The 20732-nt window shown below is 43.0% G+C and overlaps 1 protein-coding gene across 4 annotated transcripts; it reads left to right on the forward strand.

Annotated features, from left to right (window-relative positions):
* The first annotated feature begins 917 nt into the window (after positions 1-917).
* Positions 918-19182, forward strand: LOC130520556 (NACHT, LRR and PYD domains-containing protein 14-like). 4 transcript variants are annotated; one of them, XM_057024245.1, is made up of 8 exons: positions 10120-10584; positions 12061-12228; positions 12834-12935; positions 13857-13960; positions 14512-16294; positions 17221-17397; positions 17508-17681; positions 17985-19102. In XM_057024245.1, exons 2-8 carry the CDS (start codon positions 12098-12100, stop codon positions 18061-18063), a joined length of 2550 nt encoding a protein of 849 aa, XP_056880225.1. In that variant the 5' UTR covers positions 10120-10584; positions 12061-12097; the 3' UTR covers positions 18064-19102. The 4 variants fall into 4 exon arrangements, with proteins under 4 accessions (XP_056880226.1, XP_056880228.1, XP_056880227.1 ...); XM_057024246.1 differs by lacking the exons at positions 10120-10584; positions 12061-12228 and adding an exon at positions 918-1208 and having other exon boundaries at positions 17985-19182; XM_057024248.1 differs by lacking the exon at positions 12061-12228 and having other exon boundaries at positions 10117-10584; positions 17985-19137.
* Positions 19183-20732: the final 1550 nt, after the last annotated feature.

Consider the following 20732-nt stretch of genomic DNA (forward strand, 5'->3'; position numbering starts at 1 on the left):
ACATCGTTATACATTATAAATGAATCGGTCTTATTAACATTCTTATAGTCTGGCTTTAGTTATAGTCTAATCGTCTTTCTAAGTGAAGTTTAGTTTATTTCTCTGCTCTTTGCTACTGATCCTCAAAGAACTGTAAACCCTCCCAGAATGCTTTAATGGTAGTAATATATACGCCATAAAGCTGTTGATTAGGTTTTAAAAGTGAAAGTGAAACTATCTCTTCATGACGAAGCAGGAAGAGCGACATTTTGTGACCGGTGAAAAGCTCATAAAGTTATTAGAGTTGTTCAACAGTCCAGGTTACAGCTGGATATTTTGGTATTATTTAAGACAATAAACTTTAAAAATAATTAAATAAATCCACACAGGATCACAGGACACCAACAGGATTTTGGGTTCATGTTGCACGTTTTCTCCAGTGGTTTATTGTTCTATGTTGTGGAACCACTGTGAAAGAAATGCAGGAGTGGGTGTCATTTCTTTCATCTATTTTAAATAGAGCAGTGATCTTTGAGGACTTGGATCATAGAAATAATTGAAGAGGGAAACAAATGAGGGAAGTTAAAAGTCCTGACTAGTATGTTTTTGTAGCACCAGATAATTTAGTGGCTGAGCTGAAGACAGTCCTTTCACCATGTTGGCCTGTGGAAAACCAGTGTTGTCGGCCCGATGGACCAGCGTCCCCGTCGTTGCCGGACCACCGTTGGCCACCAGTTGGGTTTTGGGATCAAAGTGGGGGCGTTTCCTGTATCCGGTTCTCCTCACGGATCCATGACTACAACATGTTGCTGCAAGTGCAGAGACGTTTGCTCTGGAAAGAACTTTAGAGCACATTCAGTGCTGCAGGATGAGGGGCTGGAAAAGGTGCCAGTTCTTTTCTCACTGCAGGGAACAGTTAAAAAAAGCAGCTTAAACTCTGAAAACATGAAAATGATACAGAGACATCATTGATTTATTGATTCAGTTGTTATCCAGAATGGATTAGAAATGTTCCTGTTTGATAAAAATGCAGTGAATTGGGATTATTGAACTCCAACCTCTACAGATTATTTACCTTCATCACAGTCTCATCACTATTTCTGATGTTTCCTCAGGATGGACGAGGACAGAGCAGAGTCCACAGTGCCCAGCTGTGTGTCCCTGAAGAGTGACCGGTCCAAACACGAACCTATCACCTTTGATATTGGACCTCAAGGCTCACCTTTAAAGTAAGGTTTTCCGAACCACATAACTCTGCCTTAGAACATTTCACAACCATACAAAACATCATTTTGTGGGTATTAGCCTCCACTATCGTGAAAAATGAAATTAATGAAACGGTGCACCAACATGTCAGGCGTTCGCTCCCATTAACCCCCATGTTAATTTTAGTGTGGTAAATCTTTTAAAACTGAAAATTGCTTCTGTTTTTAACTGGTCATTTCTCCTACATGGGTTAACATCATCTCACTAAAATTCCTAGGCATATATTTTAAAGTTTCCCAACAATATCCACCATTGCAGAGTGCTCCAGCTCTCCATTTAGATACGGATGGGTAAGACATGGCAGGTCTGTGCAGCTTGTTCTGCCACACTGTTCCACCACATGTCATGAAAATTCATTAAAAAGTCTATTTATAAGGCTCCTGGTTCTAATAAACCCATAGACAACAATATCAGTCATTTCTAAATGGTTGAAATAAGCTTTTGAATACGCGTGACCTCTGTGCTATTTAATGATCAGTTTCAGAGACCAGACGACTGTATTTGGAGCATAAATGGAGAACTTTTGTTCTATTCTATGAGTTTATATTCCTGATTTGGCACTTTTATTTTTAACATAAATTCACAATGAGGAAAAGCCACTAAACACTTAGATCAAATACACTTTTCTCCAACTAAATGAGCTTGTTAGAACGTAAATAACTTTATATTTTTTGCTCAGTGTTCATTCAATCTTCAACTGTCAGAGCAAACTGAAAGTAGAAGTGAACGCAGCCTTTCTTAGGCGTTGCTAACGCCCAGTAGACATGTATAACCACTATTCCCATTTTTGACAGGTGTCAGAAACGGTCTGCTTCCATTGGAGATTCCTCCTGTCCCGAGGGTGAAAAGAAACGGAGAACTGAACTGCAGACCGCCGACCTGAACAACAGCGTCTCACGTAAGCTCGTACATTTGTATTTATAAGATACTTTTGGGTCGGAATAAAGGAACAACTTGTGTATTTACAATGTGCAAGAGAAGATCCAGAGAGCTCTTGTTTGGTTCCACTGGAACCCCTGGACCCTCTTCAGACCTTCCTAAATGCTTAGACAGTATTTAGCAACATTTAGTCATTTAGTTGTGGAAAGTGTTAAAGAGTTGAAGGCAGGTGACCTTTACAGGACAATGGGTCTGCTGAGTATGATGTGTTTGGAGAAGGTTTGATGTGTTTTTCTAAATATCATCCAGCTTTTACCAGCTGTTTAGTCCAAGCAAACTCTTGGAAGACATGGAAATGGTTGTTATAGACTAAATTAGATTGAAACCCAATGAAATAAAAGAATAGGTGTACATAAGAAGACATAACATTTCAAAGTGACAGTAAGATGGGTCATGACCCGACTGTTGCTTCTATATTCAAACATGACAGAATATTTTCCAGTTGAGGACATCTGTGTTACTGCTGTAGATGACAATTGTAAAAGGATTTAAAAGATTGTTTGTTTTAGAGGGTGGTGAACTGCAGGAGGTGATAGAAGGTCATAAGATGAGTCTGAAGAGAAGATGTGAACATGTGACTGAAGGAAGTAGAAGCAGGAAGTGGAACCCGCTGAACAAGATCTACACTGAGCTCTACATCACTGAGGGACAAAGTGAGGAGGTGGACACACAACATGAGGTGAGACAGCTTGAGAGAACCTCCCAGAAGAACATCCAGGACACTCCAATCAAGTGCCAGGACATCTTCAAAGTCTTATCTGAGCAACAGAGACACATCAGAGTGGTTCTGACCAACGGTGTCGCCGGCGTTGGAAAAACCTTCTCAGTGCAGAAGTTCAGTCTGGACTGGGCAGAAGGTTTGGAGAACCAAGACATCAGTCTGGTGCTTCCGCTCTCATGCAGGGAGCTGAACTTGATCAGAGATGAGCAGCACAGTCTTCTCTCACTGCTTCATGTTTTCCATCCAACATTACAGAAGATCAGAGCAGAAGAGACTGTCTGGAAACTTCTGTTCATCTTTGATGGCCTGGATGAAAGCAGATTTTCACTGGGTTTCAACAACCATCAGGTCATCTCTGATGTCACACAAGTATCGTCTGTTGACGTGCTCCTGGTGAACCTCATCCAGGGGAACCTGCTTCCTCAGCTCTCATCTGGATCACCTCCAGACCTGCAGCAGCCTATCAGATTCCTCCTCGTGTGTTGACAGGATCACAGAAGTACGAGGCTTCACTGACTCCCAGAAGGAGGAGTACTTCAGGAGGAGGTTCAGTGATGAAGATCTGTCCCAGAGAATCATCTCACACATCAAGGCCTCCAGGAGCCTCCACATCATGTGTCTGATCCCAGTTTTCTGCTGGATCACTGCTATAGTTCTGGAGGACATGATGACCAGAGACCAGAGAGGAGAGCTGCCCAAAACCCTGACTGACCTCTACTCACACTTCCTGATGGTTCAGATAAAGAGGAAGAAGCAGAAGTATGGAGGAAAGCAGAGACCAGAGGAACTGACTAAGGCTGATAAAGAACTCCTTCTGAAGTTGGGTCGGCTGGCGTTTGAACATCTGGAGAAAGGAAACATCATGTTCTACTCTGAAGACCTGGAGCGATGTGGACTGGACGTCTCCGAGGTGTCGGTGTACTCAGGAGTTTGTACAGAGATCTTCAAGAGAGAGAGTGTGTGATCTTCCAGAAATCAGTCTACTGCTTTGTTCATCTGAGCATTCAGGAGTTTCTGGCTGCCGTCTACATGTTCCACCGTTACACCAGAAAGACACAGTGGTTATAAGTCAGTTCTTAAAATATTCTAAACGAATCAAATCTCTTGATGACTTCCTCAGGAGAGCGCAAATGAAATCTCTTGAAAGTGAAAATGGCCACCTGGACTTGTTTGTTCGCTTCCTTCATGGTCTCTCTCTGGAGTCCAATCAGAGGATCTTGGGTGGACTGTTGGATCAGAGGGACAGCCACCCAGAAACCATCCAGAAGGTCCTCAACAACCTGAAGGAGGTGAACAGTGATGAATCTCCCCAGACAGAAGCATCAACATCTTCCACTGTCTGATGGAGATGAAGGATCAGTCAGTCCATCAGGAGATCCAAGAGTTCCTGAAGTCAGAGAAGAAATCATGGAGGAGACTGTCAGTGTTCCAATGTTCAGCTCTAGCCTACCTGCTGCAGATGTCAGAGGAGGTTCTGGATGAGCTGAACCTGCATCAGTACAAAACCTCAGATGAGGGACGACGTCGCCTGATTCCAGCTGTGAGGAACTGCAGGAAGGCCGAGTAAGTAAAGATTTTTGGGGCCGGACATCGGCGTTTAAATCAAGCGAGTGGATCATGTCAGGTAGCAATACCCCCTCCAGTGGTCATTCCTTCAATTCTTTATCTCCACTGCAGCGTCCATAAATTAAAAAAACAATTCATCCAGAAATGTTCAACACTGGCTGGATATAAGTTCAAAGGTCAATCCAGACAAACCAACATAAGGCAGGAATAATAGGAGCCACAAGTTAACTGACTATCATGAAATTACTGTCATGTCATTAAGTAACTTTTGTTTGTTTGTATACATCGTATTCAAACAACAGAAAAACACATTTTAACTAATGACACGTGACTATTTTGCTTCATTTGTTCAACGTAAAACAGCCGGCCTCGTTGGTTTAAATCGGTGTTTTAGGTCTTTGTGGCGGTTCGTTTGGAGCCTTTATGTGACCCACAAAGTTGTTTGACCCTTTCCACACCCGTTAGGGGCAACTTCATCACTAGCAACAAAAGGTGCAGTGAAAATGATTTGAAGGGAAACAGGCAGATAGAACAGAAGCTGAGGGCAATCGATGCAACCAGAGACTCTGATGTCATCGATCGGATCGCTGAATTAAGACTTGACGCACCATCGTACAAACTGGATGAAATGCAAAATATCCAAAGAGCCGATAGACAGATAAAAAGATGCACGTTTCTTTAAACCATTTGCTATAATCAATTTAAATATTGAGTAATTATGAGCTGTTCTAAAATAAGACAAATGTTGAGAATAATTCAGTTGCATTTCAGATCTGATGGTCGTTCAAACTGTTGCTCTACGGTGTTGAATTTAGCTTTTCCAGGAAATGAGCTACATTTGTGTTGAGGTAGATTCTCAGATGAGTTGATGAGAAATCCCAAAGTTTGACTCAATATTTTTGTTTCATACACAACAGACTGTCTGATAGTGTTCTTTCAACGAGTCATTGGGAAGTTGTGGCCTCAGCAATGACGTCAAACCCTTCTCATCTACGGGAGCTGAGCTTAAGCTGGAACCAAAGCCTGACAGATGCCGTAGTAAAGTTACTGTCTTCTGCAATGATGCATCCAAACTGCAGACTGGAGACGCTCAGGTCAGGAGGCCTCTGTTGGTCTTTTCTAAATTTCTTTACATTTTCTGCTTTTCTCTTCATTTTCAGATTTAGAAATGTGTTTTTATTTGCCCCATTTATTCCTTTTCCAGGCTGGGGTGCTGCAGTTTATCAGAGATCAGCTGTGACTCTCTGGCCTCGGCGCTGAGGTCCAATCCCTCCCATCTGAGGGTTCTGGAGCTGAGCTACATCAGTCTAGAGGATTCTGGGATGAAGCTGCTCTGTCTGGACTGGAGAGTCTAACTGTCAGCTGGAGACTCTCAGGTCAGCTTCCTTTTATCTTCGACATAACAACTAAACAACGAAAGGCTTCAAGATAAACTCCATTGACTTTTGGAGAAGAGAAGTGTAGTATGAATATAAATGAGCCATTGAAAGTCAATTTTATAGATACTTTTTAACTATGTTGTTGCTGTAATATCCCAGTTTATCAGTGGGGGGCCAGAGCTCTCCTGACTCCAAGGGCCCTGATTAAATAATGACATAAAATGAAATAATGATTTTGAGCAAGTGTAATATGACTTTTCCTCCAATAAGAGATCATTTCTTTCCATGATTCCTTATCCAGACTGAGTGGCTGGTGGTTATCAGAGACCAGCTGTGACTCTCTGGCCTCGGTGCTGAGGTCCAATCCCTCCCATCTGAGGGTTCTGGACCTGAGTCACAACCAGCTGAAGGATCCAGCAGTGCAGCAGCTCTGTGGTGCTCTCCAGGATCCTCTCTGTGAGCTGGAGACTCTCAGGTCAGTCAGAGATGATCCAGTACTTTCCCAGGTGTAACTAGTTAGACAATAACTGTTTCCATGTTTGATCTTTGTTATAAACGTAGTGTTACAGTTCTCAGAAAAAAGACCACACAGGACAGATTTGCAGTATTAAATTGGTTGTGGAAATCGGTCCCATGTGAGGATGGTCATCAATGACTAGAAAGGAAGTATCAGTTGTAGATTTGTCTTGTTTTATTTAGGCTGGCCACAAAACCGCCCAAACATTCAGACCAATCAAAAATGGTTCTTCCTGTCTTTTAAAGATCAGAAGGAAAACTAGAAAACCCAAAAAGAAAGCTACTGCAGTGTGCCATGCCCCTTCTCTACTGAGAAAAGCCATCCCAAAAAAGAGAAAAGCCCAAGTGTGAAGTGAGCACCCTGTTAAACCTTGGTACCGAAAGCCTGCAGTCATTCTCATCTTAGGTGGCTTCATTCCAGCCAGAAGCCCAAACCTGCCTCCCTCTTAAAGGGGCAGCAGGTCAGTCCAACCACAGAAACCTTCATGAAGATCTGAAGCTTTCAGCATCCACAATTGTTGCACCTCACTTCCATTGGAGTCCAAATCAGAAGTCGACAAGTTGATTCTACACCGATTCTACACAATGCAACCATTTTAAAAAGGTTTCCATCCATAAGTTTTCACACATTTTTATATAAATCTGTTTGTTCATCGCCTCCTTCTTTTGTAATGGTCATTAAAGAAAATGACCTTATTGGAGTTTTTCTCCTCACAAATATGACTTTCTATGAACGATGCAATAAATGCAGCTGCAATCTAAGACAATATGGAAGTATGTGAATATAATAGTAGTGGAAGTAGCTCATAAAATAATACATTTGCTCTTCTCATCGAATCTTTCTGTGTTATTAAAGAAAAACCTGCTCTTAGTCAACAACATCTAAGACATCAACCAAAAATCCTAATTTTATTCAATCTAATATAAAACAGTAGAGAAGACTCTTTCTGCAGAGACACTGGTGGCAGGAATGCAGAAGTATCACCTGCTCAACTTGGAAGGTGGAGCAGAAACCACCAGCTGAGAAGGTCCTCAGCGAGAGGAAGTGGTGGAGAACCATGAAACTTGCTAAGCTCCACCTCAGCTCCAGAGACGGGCTGAGCTGGAGCTGTGGCACCAGGTATCGCCCAGAAGAGCCTCCAACAAACAAGCTCTTCTCTTGGGAGGAGAGGGCTTTGAATCTCAGCTCAGTGTGCTTGTCTCTAGTAGGTGGCAGCTGCACCTTTTCCTGAGCTCCTTGTTGATGCCCTGAGGGGAATTGATGCTCCTGCAATGTTTTCTGGCAGCACTGAGCTTGCAGTGGGGCAATCAAACACACTGTGGGGGGGCTCTCTTTCCTTCTCTCATCTGGAGAACAAGTGACACCAGCTGCCAATCATTGTTGGAGAAATGTGCAGTCAGGGGAACGATGCGTCCAGACTATAGCCACCCTTCCAGCATCCAGCAGTGTCTAAAACCTTTGATTTGGTTTCACCAGAGAGTGTAGGGATTGCAGGGTTGCTGCAGCATCGCCCACAAGCTGTCAGGAGTGGGTCGCTTTGTCCCAACTCCTGACAAGAGTTGAGCTATTGAGAAATGTGGTCTCACAAACTTGGAAGGTATTTTGACCTACTCACACTTTACATACGCTGTAGATCTTGTCCAACCGCCCTGAAAGAACCCAAAATAGGAACATACGGCAGATAAGCCGGTGCAGGACCAGAGGTTTGTTGCTTGTAAGCTGTGTTTTGCTCTGGTACAGGTTGATTTTTATTTGTCTTCTCTCAAAATAATTATTTTAGACTAAGTCACCGCAGTTTATCAGAGACCAGCTGTGATTCTGTGGCCTCAGCTCTGAAGTCCAACCGCTCCCATCTAAGGGTTCTGGACCTGAGCCTCAACCCGTTGCAGGATTCAGGAGTGAAGCGGCTCTGTTCTGGACTGGAGAGTCCAAACTGTAAACTGGAGACGCTCAGGTCAGTCTTCATTTTCCTACCTATATACCAGCTGCTAAGATGGTGAAGTGAGGCTGTTCTCAACACTGCTGTGATGCACCACATTAAAAAAATTCCTTGTAATATCGTGAATTCAGGTCTGACCCAACTAAGAACTAACGTAGGTTTAGTACTGACGCAGATAACATGCAGACCTGCACCGTATAACCTCATCCTGCATTTTTCAGATTGATTAACTGCAGGTTATCAGAGATCAGCTGTGGCTCTCTGGCCTCGGCGCTGAGGTCCAATCCCTCCCATCTGAGGGTTCTGGACCTGAGTTGGAACCAGCTGCCAGTCAACTCCCGCTCATCTGCTGCATCACTCACTGACCACTGGTGAAGAGCATCTGTGGAAACATCTGCCGTCTACTCCCTCCATAGATGAGAAATTCAGTTTTTAAAAAGCGCTGGTGGACTTTCAGGAGATCAGTCGATGGTCGACAAAGCAGAAGCAGCTTCGCCTTGAAGTTAAATTAGTTCCTGGTATCACACAATGCATCTTTATAAAGTTCTAAATGGCTCCTCGGCCACTCTTAGAAGCATGGAAACATTCTCTTAATTGTCTCTTCAAATGTCTGTATTATAGTTACTATTTTACATCATGCCTTCAGAATCTTTAGGGTTTAGTAGTTACTGTCTCTGTGACATGGAGCATTGGAATATTTCAGCTGCAGCCAGCAAAAACCCATCAGAATGACGGCTATCGGTGGGAACCGCAGGTCATTTGACTTTAGTCAGTCTGTTCAATGTTATAGGATTTATCGCAATCTAATAAAAACTATGAATAAATGTGGGAAATAGGAAATAAAAAGAAGCAAAATGACCAAATAAAACTCCCATGAATACAGTAAATTTAAAGATGAGAACCTGCTGCACTGTGCCGTGCCCCTTCTCTATTGAGAAAAGCCCAAGTGTGTCCTGCAGTCACCTCAGACATTCAGCCAGCTTTTAATACCTTTGTTCAAGCCCAGAACGCCCTGGATTATTCCCACTGAAGATGGAAAAGCAGGTGGAAAACATGAGTTATTGTTAACTGTACTGGTGTATGACTATAGCGCATTACTGGACCACTATAAACTTGTTGTTTGTGGTTTTTCTTTCTTTGTGGAGATTAACACATTAAAAATAAATTGCACTGGTTCAGCAGTTGATCTTGTGTTCTTATTTGACCTGTACGACACAATTTCACAAAGCTAAATATACATTTTTACAGAATAGTTTTATCCTTCCGATTACCAGCACCAGCTATTCAAATATCTAATGTAGTGGGTTTTAAAGTGAACTGAATGATGTCTGCCTTGTCTCTCCTCTATCTGTCCTCCCCCTTCTCCTCCCCCCCCCCCATATGAGCCTGGTCCTGCTCAAGGTTTCTTCCTGTTAAAGGGGAGATTTTCCTGTTGATTGTTAGGGATCAGGCCCTGGGATTCTGCATAGCACCAAGTTTGACTACAACAGACATTACAAATAAAGATGATTTGATTTGATTTAAAAATAAAAGAACTGTGCCTGAAAATGAAGCAGAAGCAATAAAAACCCAACACCAGCGAAGCTTTCGAAGAATCTCAGATATTGATGAAAAATTCTGGAAATCATGATGGAGAGATATTTTTCTCACGGCTCAAATTCCACAGCTATTAAATGATTAAATGGATTTAATGGTGATATTCTGGAGTCCACAATTTCAGGGAAGTTACACTGGGGAACAATTTGAAAATATCCTGTTGAAATTATTCTAAATTATTCTGATTAAAAATAAAATTGGCACGCTGATTCCAAAATTACAGTCATTTTCCCCCCCCCAGCCCGTCAAGTTTTGAAAGCTTCTCCTCCAGATCAGCAAATTTCCCCTAATGAGCTGGAGTCAGACTGGCCAGCTGATGACAACTGGATCAGCTCCGTTGGTGCCGTCACCATTAAGAGGTGTGTGCAGCCCCCAAAAGGTCAGTACTGTCAATATCCTATAGGGACACTTTGAACCAGAGGGGATCCTATAGATCAAAAAGTTGACCCAGTTTGATTCCGCAGCCAAAAACGAACATCTGTCAGACGAACTCCAGTTGTTTCCCAGTATTTCAGTTAAAACGTGGACCAAATTGTTCTGAAGAGAGGCGCTTGTGCTGGATATGACGCGATCCAACCACGAACACGTGACGTGTAGAGGAAGAAGAAGCGAAAGTGAAAGTTCTCAACTTCGGGCTCCATCTTGAGTGACCGAGCCCTGATGGAAAACCTCTAATATTCAGGTAGCATTTGGTTCTTTCACTGCTGTCGTCTCGAATCAATGTTCCGCTGCGAGATGCGGCTTAATAAGCTGCGTGTTCGCAATGAGCGTGCGCGTGTTTCGGACGCACATTGCGGCTGGTCGACGGGAATGTTGTGACGGATGATCAAACTTTGTAGCGTGTTTCCTCTAACTGCGTTTTCCGCTAACCCTGAGCCAACATTTTAGAGGTTGAGGAAGCACATTTTAATACTCACAATAAGTCACAATATTATTTGCAGTTAGTGGAAAAATCCACGGAAAGAGGGACACAAACGCGACAGTTTTAGCCTCCTCTCTTTGTCCCTCCACCAGGGGACAATCAATCCTTTATTTAAAAAAGGAGAGTATGAAAGAGGGAGAGATCAAGGCATTCCATTTTATTGTTTTAACAACTGGTTCTTTGTGGAATATGAATTTGTTATTATGGATTTATGAAATGTGTTCTGTTTTGAATGAAGCATCAAAAACGAAACGAAACCTAAACCCATGGAGTTTTGATATTTTTGGTCCTGTACATGTGGTCAGATCAGATTAGTCTGAGCAGAATTGGGTGTTTTTTGCCCTTTGCTGTGTGTCATCTATTCTATTCAGCATGTTGGGTTGCTTGACTTCTGTTGGGTCGTGGCAACTTGATCATCACTTCTGAGATATTGACACACCTTTTTCCTGAGGCTGGCTCCAATGCTGCCAACACACCTGGCCATGGATATGGTGGGACTTCTGTGATGAGTGGGGTCAGAGGTGGTGGACAAGCTCTGCTCCAAAACAAGCTTGCTAGATTGTTTGGGATCTCCTCCGCCACAACCACCAGCTGCAACTAGTAGCTGTGCACGCCATGCAGAGTTTTGACCTCTAGGTCAGGCTACAAATGTTTTTTCCAGCACCACCATCATGTGTTGGTGAGAAACATGATGCGCCTGATCAAAAAAAGCTGCTTGTAATCTGACAGACGAGCCATGATGAGATGTCAAGGTGCGTTGTTGAAAATGAAGATCCTCTTCTTGGAATCCTGTCTGAGATGACAGAAGATGATGCTGCATTTGACCCACTTTGATGATGTGATGACGTATTTCTGTTTAGTTTTGAATGCATTCTCATCTTATTTGTTGAATTTAATGTTGAGAACTGACATCTTGAAAGAATTTAGGTTTTCTTGTAAACCATAACCAGATAAAAAATGATTTAATTTGTATTTGTGTGCGTCCGTCTAATGCCACCGCACCTTCTGAAACACCCAGGAGAAACATTTTTTCACAACTTTTTATATTTAACATGGTGTAAACTTTTAAAATGTCCCAAAACTTTTTTCCAATATATATGTGGCCTGTATGATGTACAGGGTGACATCATTTAATAGATTTTGATGTGAATGAGCCGACAATACGTCACTGGACAGACCTCTGCTTGTCTTCATGCTGAGAATCATGTTCTTTAATCTTCTTTTCTGTGTCAGCAGACTGTTCCTGCTTAACCGTTTAGACTCACATTTAAAAATGAGCGAATGTGTGATGGAAGAGGAAGAGAGAGCAGAGTCCACAGTGCCCAGCTGTGTGTCCCTGAAGAGCGACTGGTCCAAAGGGCAATCTATAAACTTCGGTATTGGACCTCAAGGCTCACCTTTAAAGTAAGGTTTTCTGAACCACATAACTCTGCCTTAGAACATTTCACAACCATACAAAACATCATTTTGTGGGTATTAGCCTCCACTATCGTGAAAAATGAAATTCATCAGGTCCTTAAAATGAAACGGTGCACAGTCCTTTCACCATGTTGGCCTGTGGAAAACCAGTGTTGTCGGGCCTGATGGACCAGCGTCCCCGTCGTTGCCGGACCACCGTTGGCCACCAGTTGGGTTTGGGATCAAAGTGGGGGCGTTTCCTGTATCCGGTTCTCCTCACGGATCCATGACTACAACATGTTGCTGCAAGTGCAGAGACGTTTGCTCTGGAAGAACTTTAGAGCACATTCAGTGCTGCAGGATGAGGGCCTGGAAAAGGTGCCAGTTCTTTTCTCACTGCAGGGAACAGTTAAAAAAGCAGCTTAAACTCTGAAAACATGAAAATCATACAGATACATCATTGATTTATTGATTCAGTTGTTATCCAGAATGGATTAGAAATGTTCCTGTTTGATAAAAATGCAGTGAATTGGGATTATTAACTAACTCCAACCTCTCCAAGATTATTTACCTTCATCACAGTCTCATCACTATTTCTGATGTTTCCTCAGGATGGACGAGGACAGAGCAGAGTCCACAGTGCCCAGCTGGGTGTCCCTGAAGAGTGACCGGTCCAAAGATGAAATAATAAACTTCAGAAGTTCAGACCAAATGTAAGAAAACGAAAGCGTGATGATGTGTTTGTGTGGCACCCTTTAAACTTTGGTATCAGACACTCAAGGCTCACCTTTAAAGTAAGGTTTTCTGAACCACATAACTCTGCCTTAGAACATTTCACAACCATACAAAACATCATTTTGTGGGTATTAGCCTCTACTATCGTGAAAAATGAAATTCATCAGGTCCTTAAATGAACGGTGCACCAACATGTCAGGCGTTCGCTCCCATTAACTCCCATGTTAATTTTAGTGTGGTAAATCTTTAACACTGAAAATTGCTTCTGTTTTTAACTGGTCATTTCTCCTACATGGTTAACATCTTCTCACAAAAATTCCTAGGCATATATTTTAAAGTTTCCCAACAATATCCACCATTGCAGAGTGCTCCAGCTCTCCATTTAGATACGGATGGGTAAGACATGGCAGGTCTGTGCAGCTTGTTCTGCCACGCTGTTCCACCACATGTCATGAAAATTCATTAAAAAGTCTATTTATAAGGCTCCTGGTTCTAATAAACCCATAGACAACAATATCAGTCATTTCTAAATGGTTGAAATAAGCTTTTGAATACGCGTGACCTCTGTGCTATTTAATGATCAGTTTCAGAGACCAGACTACTGTATTTGGAGCATAAATGGAGAACTTTTGTTCTATTCTATGAGTTTATATTCCTGATTTGGCACTTTTATTTTTAACATAAATTCACAATGAAGAAAAGCCACTAACACTTAGATCAAATACACTTTTCTCCAACTAAACGAGCTTGTTAGAACGTAAATAACTTTATATTTTTTGCTCAGTGTTCATTCAATCTTCAGCTGTCAGAGCAAACTGAAAGTAGAAGTGAACGCAGCCTTTCTTAGGCGTTGCTAACGCCCAGTAGACATGTATAACCACTATTCCCATTTTTGACAGCTATCAGAAACGGTCTGCTTCCATTAGAGATTCCTCCTGTCCCAAGGGTGAAAAGAAACGGAGAACTGAACTGCAGACCGCCGACCTGAACAACAGCGTCTCACGTAAGCTCGTACATTTGTATTTATAAGATACTTTTGGGTCGGAATAAAGTAACAACTTGTGTATTTACAATGTGCAAGAGAAGATCCAGAGAGCACTTGTTTGGTTTCACTGGAACCCCTGGACCCTCTTAAGACCTTCCTAAATGCTTAGACAGTATTTAGCAACATTTAGTCATTTAGTTCTGGAAAGTGTTAAAGAGTTGAAGGCAGGTGACCTTTACAGGACAATGGGTCTGCTGAGTATGATGTGTTTGGAGAAGGTTTGATGTGTTTTTCTAAATATCATCCAGCTTTTACCAGCTGTTTAGTCCAAGCAAACTCTTGGAAGACATGGAAATGGTTGTTATAGACTAAATTACATTGAAACCCAATGAAATAAAAGAATAGGTGTACATAAGAAGACATAACATTTCAAACTGACAGTGAGATGGGTCATTACCCGACTGTTGCTTCTATCATTCAATCATGACAGAATATTTTCCAGTTGAGGACATCTGTGTTACTGCTGTAGATGACAATTGTAAAAGGATTTAAAAGATTGTTTGTTTTAGAGGGTGGTGAACTGCAGGAGGTGATAGAAGGTCATAAGATGAGTCTGAAGAGAAGATGTGAACATGTGACTGAAGGAACTAATGAAGCAGGAAGTGGAACCCTGCTGAACAAGATCTACACTGAGCTCTACATCACTGAGGGACAAAGTGAGGAGGTGGACACACAACATGAGGTGAGACAGCTTGAGAGAACCTCCAAGAAGAACATCCAGGACACTCCAATCAAGTGCCAGGACATCTTCAAAGTCTTATCTGAGCAACAGAGACACATCAGAGTGGTTCTGACCAACGGTGTCGCCGGCGTTGGAAAAACCTTCTCAGTGCAGAAGTTCAGTCTGGACTGGGCAGAAGGTTTGGAGAACCAAGACATCAGTCTGGTGCTTCCGCTCTCATGGAGGGAGCTGAACTTGATCAGAGATGAGCAGCACAGTCTTCTCTCACTGCTTCATGTTTTCCATCCAACATTACAGAAGATCAGAGCAGAAGATCTGACTGTCTGGAAACTTCTGTTCATCTTTGATGGCCTGGATGAAAGCAGATTTTCACTGGGTTTCAACAACCATCAGCTCATCTCTGATGTCACACAAGTATCGTCCGTTGGCGTGCTCCTGGTGAACCTCATCCAGGGGAACCTGCTTCCCTCAGCTCTCATCTGGATCACCTCCAGACCTGCAGCAGCCCATCAGATTCCTCCCTCGTGTGTTGACAGGATCACAGAAGTACGAGGCTTCACTGACTCCCAGAAGGAGGAGTACTTCAGGAGGAGGTTCAGTGATGAAGATCTGTCCAAGAGAATCATCTCACACATCAAGGCCTCCAGGAGCCTCCACATCATGTGTCTGATCCCAGTTTTCTGCTGGATCACTGCTATAGTTCTGGAGGACATGATGACCAGAGACCAGAGAGGAGAGCTGCCCCAAACCCTGACTGACCTCTACTCACACTTCCTGAGGGTTCAGATAAAGAGGAAGAAGCAGAAGTATGGAGGAAAGCAGAGACCAGAGGAACTGACTGAGGCTGATAAAGAACTCCTTCTGAAGTTGGGTCGGCTGGCGTTTGAACATCTGGAGAAAGGAAACATCATGTTCTACTCAGAAGACCTGGAGCGATGTGGACTGGACGTCTCCGAGGTGTCGGTGTACTCAGGAGTTTGTACAGAGATCTTCAAGAGAGAGAGTGTGATCTTCCAGAAATCAGTCTACTGCTTTGTTCATCTGAGCATTCAGGAGTTTCTGGCTGCCGTCTACATGTTCCACCGTTACACCAGGAAAGACACAGCGGTTATAAATCAGTTCCTAAAATATTCTAAACCAATCACATCTCTTGATGACTTCCTCAGGAGAGCACTAATGAAATCTCTCAAAAGTGAAAATGGCCACCTGGACTTGTTTGTTCGCTTCCTTCATGGTCTCTCTCTGGAGTCCAATCAGAGGATCTTGGGTGGACTGTTGGATCAGATGGAGAACCACCCAGAAACCATCCAGAAGGTCCTCAACAACCTGAAGAAGGTGAACAGTTATAAAATCTCCCCAGACAGAAGCATCAACATCTTCCACTGTCTGATGGAGATGAAGGATCAGTCAGTCCATCAGGAGATCCAAGAGTTCCTGAAGTCAGAGAAGAAATCAAAGAGGAGACTGTCAGTGATCCACTGTTCAGCTCTGGCCTACCTGCTGCAGATGTCAGAGGAGGTTCTGGATGAGCTGAACCTGCAGCAGTACAACACCTCAGATGAGGGACGACATCGCCTGATTCCAGCTGTGAGGAACTGCAGGAAGGCCGTGTAAGTAAAGATTTTTGGGGCCGGACATCGGCGTTTAAATCAAGCGAGTGGATCATGTCAGGTAGCAATACCCCCTCCAGTGGTCATTCCTTCAATTCTTTATCTCCACTGCAGCGTCCATAAATTAAAAAAACAACAATTCATCCAGAAATGTTCAACACTGGCTGGATATAAGTTCAAAGGTCAATCCAGACAAACCAACATAAGGCAGGAATAATAGGAGCCACAAGTTAACTGACTATCATGAAATTACTGTCATGTCATTAAATCACTTTTGTTTGTTTGTATACATCGTATTCTAACAACAGAAAAACACATTTTAACTAATGACACGTGACTATTTTGCTTCATTTGTTCAACGTAAAAACAGCCGGCCTCGTTGGTTTAAATGGGTGTTTTAGGTCTTTGTGGCGGTTCCGTTTGGAGCCTTTATGTGACCCACAAAGTTGTTTGAGCCTTTCCACACCCGTTAGGGGGCAACTTCATCACTAGCAACAAAAGGTGCAGTGAAAATGATTTGAAGGGAAACAGGCAGATATAACAGAAGCTGAGGGCAATCGATGCAACCAGAGACTCTGATGTCATCGATCGGATCGCTGAATTAAGACTTGACGCACCATCGTACAAATTGGATGAAATGCAAAATATCCAAAGAGCCGATAGACAGATAAAAAGATGCACGTTTCTTTAAACCATTTGCTATAATCATTTTAAATATTGAGTAATTATGAGCTGTTCTAAAATAAGACAAATGTTGAGAATAATTCAGTTGCATTTCAGATCTGATGGTCGTTCAAACTGTTGCTCTACGGTGTTGAATTTAGCTTTTCCAGGAAATGAGCTACATTTGTGTTGAGGTAGATTCTCAGATAAGTTGATGAGAAATCCCAAAGTTTGACTCACTATTTTTGTTTCATACACAACAGACTGTCTGATAGTTTTCTTTCAACGAGTCTTTGGGAAGTTGTGGCCTCAGCAATGACGTCAAACCCTTCTCATCTACGGGAGCTGAGCTTATTCAGGAACCAAAACCTGACAGATGCCGTAGTAAAGTTACTGTCTTCTGCAATGATGCATCCAAACTGCAGACTGGAGACGCTCAGGTCAGGAGGCCTCTGTTGGTCTTTTCTAAATTTCTTTACATTTTCTGCTTTTCTCTTCATTTTCAGATTTAGAAATGTGTTTTTATTTGCCCCATTTATTCCTTTTCCAGGCTGTGGGACTGCAGGTTATCAGAGATCAGCTGTGGCTCTCTGGCCTCGGTGCTGAGGTCCAATCCCTCCCATCTGAGGGTTCTGGAGCTGAGCTACATCAGTCTAAAGGATTCTGGGATGAAGCTGCTCTGTTCTGGACTGGAGAGTCTAAACTGTCAGCTGGAGACTCTCAGGTCAGCTTCCTTTTATCTTCGACATAACAACTAAACAATGAAAGGCTTCAAGATAAACTCCAGTGACTTTTGGAGAAGAGAAGTGTAGTATGAATATAAATGAGCCATTGAAAGTTAATTTTATAGATACTTTTTAACTATGTTGTTGCTGTAATATCCCAGTTTATCAGTGGGGGGCAGAGCTCTCCTGACTCCAAGGGCCCTGATTAAATAATGAAATAAAATGAAATAATGATTTTGAGCAAGTGTAATATGACTTTTCCTCCAATAAGAGATCATTTCTTGCCATGATTCCTTATCCAGACTGAGTTACTGCAGTTTATCAGAGATCAGCTGTGACTCTCTGGCCTCGGCGCTGAGGTCCAATCCTTCCCAGGTGTAACTAGTTAGACAATAACTGTTTACATGTTTGATCTTTGTTATAAACGTAGTGTTACAGTTCTCAGAAAAAAGACCACACAGGACAGATTTGCAGTATTAAATTGGTTGTGGAAATCTGTCCCATGTGAGGATGGTCATCAATGACTAGAAAGGAAGTATCAGTTGTAGATTTGTCTTGTTTTATTTTAGGCTGGCCACAAAACCGCCCAAACATTCAGACCAATCAAAAATGGTTCTTCCTGTCTTTTAAAGATCAGAAGGAAAACTAGAAACCCCAAAAAGAAAGCTGCTGCAGTGTGCCATGCCCCTTCTCTCCTGAGAAAAGCCATCCCAAAAAGAGAAAAGCCCAAGTGTGAAGTGAGCACCCTGTTAAACCTTGGTACCGAAAGCCTGCAGTCATTCTCATCTTAGGTGGCTTCATTCCAGCCAGAAGCCCAAACCTGCCTCCCTCTTAAAGGGGCAGCAGGTCAGTCCAACCACAGAAACCTTCATGAAGATCTGAAGCTTTCAGCATCCACAATTGTTGCACCTCACTTCCATTGGAGTCCAAATCAGAAGTCAACAAGTTGATTCTACACCGATTCTACACAATGCAACCATTTTAAAAAGGTTTCCATCCATAAGTTTTCACACATTTTTAGATAAATCTGTTTGTTCATCGCCTCCTTCTGTTGTAATGGTCATTAAAGAAAATGACCTTATTGGAGTTTTTCTCTTGACAAATATGACTTTCTATGAACGATGCAATAAATGCAGCTTGCAATCTAAGACAATATGGAAGTATGTGTATATAATAGTAGTGGAAGGAGCTCATAAAATAATACATTTGCTCTTCTCATCGAATCTCTCTATGTTATTAAAGAAAAACCTGCTCTTAGTCAACAACATCTAAGACATCAACCAAAAATCCTAATTTTCTACAATCTAATATAAAACAGTAGAGAAGACTCTTTCTGCAGAGACACTGGTGGCAGGAATGCAGAAGTATCACCTGCTCAACTTGGAAGGTGGAGCAGAAACCACCAGCTGAGAAGGTCCTCAGCGAGAGGAAGTGGTGGAGAACCATGAAACTTGCTAAGCTCCACCTCAGCTCCAGAGACGGGCTGAGCTGGAGCTGTGGCACCAGGTATCGCCCAGAAGAGCCTCCAACAAACAAGCTCTTCTCTTGGGAGGAGAGGGCTTTGAATCTCAGCTCAGTGTGCTTGTCTCTAGTAGGTGGCAGCTGCACCTTTTCCTGAGCTCCTTGTTGATGCCCTGAGGGGAATTGATGCTCCTGCAATGTTTTCTGGCAGCATTGAGCTTGCAGTGGGGCAATCAAACACACTGTGGGGGGGCTCTCTTTCCTTCTCTCATCTGGAGAACAAGTGACACCAGCTGCCAATCATTGTTGGAGAAATGTGCAGTCAGGGGAACGATGCGTCCAGACTATAGCCACCCTTCCAGCATCCAGCAGTGTCTAAAACCTTTGATTTGGTTTCACCAGAGAGTGTAGGGATTGCAGGGTCGCTGCAGCATCGCCCACAAGCTGTCAGGAGTGGGTCGCTTTGTCCCAACTCCTGACAAGAGTTGAGTGCTATTGAGAAATGTGGTCTCACAAACTTGGAAGGTATTTTGACCCACACACACTTTACATACGCTGGAGATCTTGTCCAACCGCCCTGAAAGAACCCAAAATAGGAACATACGGCAGATAAGCCGGTGCAGGACCAGAGGTTTGTTGCTTGTAAGCTGTGTTTTGCTCTGGTACATGTTGATTTTTATTTGTCTTCTCTCAAAATAATGTTATTTTAGCCTAAGGAGCTGCAGTTTATCAGAGACCAGCTGTGATTCTGTGGCCTCAGCTCTGAAGTCCAACCTCTCCCATCTGAGGATTCTGGACCTGAGCTCCAACACGTTGCAGGATTCAGGAGTGGAGCGGCTCTGTTCTGGACTGGAGAGTCCAAACTGTAAACTGGAGAGGCTCAGGTCAGTCTTCATTTTTCTACCTATATACCAGCTGCTAAGATGGTGAAGTGAGGCTGTTCTCAACACTGCTGTGATGCACCACATTAAAAAAATTCCTTGTAATATCGTGAATTCAGGTCTGACCCAACTAAGAACTAACGTAGGTTTAGTACTGACGCAGATAACATGCAGACCTGCACCGTATAACCTCATCCTGCATTTTTCAGATTGATGAACTGCAGCTTATCAGAGATCAGCTGTGGCTCTCTGGCCTCGGCGCTGAGGTCCAATCCCTCCCATCTCAGAGAACTGGACCTGGGTCAGAACCAGCTGAAGGATTCAGGAGTGAAGCTGCTCTGTGGTTTTCTCCACTTTCCAAACTGCCGACTGGAAACTCTGAGGTAAACACCATTCTCAAAAATGTCCATTATTCCATCCGAGGGTCCTCACTCTTTCTGAGTGTGTGTGTTGTGCCCAGTTCCTTCAGGAGGGAGGGCCACACGGGGACCACTTATTCATGATAAATTGATTTAAGGACAATGAAAAAGCCCACAGATGGTAACCAAAATTAGACAAAACTAGGTGAGGGTGCCTGGTAGACACCAGCCAACGAGGAGGGAGATGGTGAGGGAGACAGGAAGTCATCTAAGACAGGTTGTGCCTTTAAAGATGAGCCACAGGTGAGATGGATCTCCATGATGAGATGGGAGGGAAAGAGGTGGGAGA

This window comes from Takifugu flavidus, unplaced genomic scaffold (genome assembly GCF_003711565.1).
Source record: "Takifugu flavidus isolate HTHZ2018 unplaced genomic scaffold, ASM371156v2 ctg422, whole genome shotgun sequence".
NCBI lineage: Eukaryota > Metazoa > Chordata > Actinopteri > Tetraodontiformes > Tetraodontidae > Takifugu > Takifugu flavidus.

Coding starts and splice junctions, on each gene's coding strand:
- LOC130520556 (XM_057024245.1), top strand. CDS start 12,098: ATGAGCGAATGTGTGATGGAAGAGGAAGAGAGAGCAGAGTCCACAGTG. Junction 12,229..12,833: donor CCTCAAGGCTCACCTTTAAA/GTAAGGTTTTCT, acceptor ATGTTTCCTCAG/GATGGACGAGGACAGAGCAG. Junction 17,398..17,507: donor TGCAGACTGGAGACGCTCAG/GTCAGGAGGCCT, acceptor TTCCTTTTCCAG/GCTGTGGGACTGCAGGTTAT.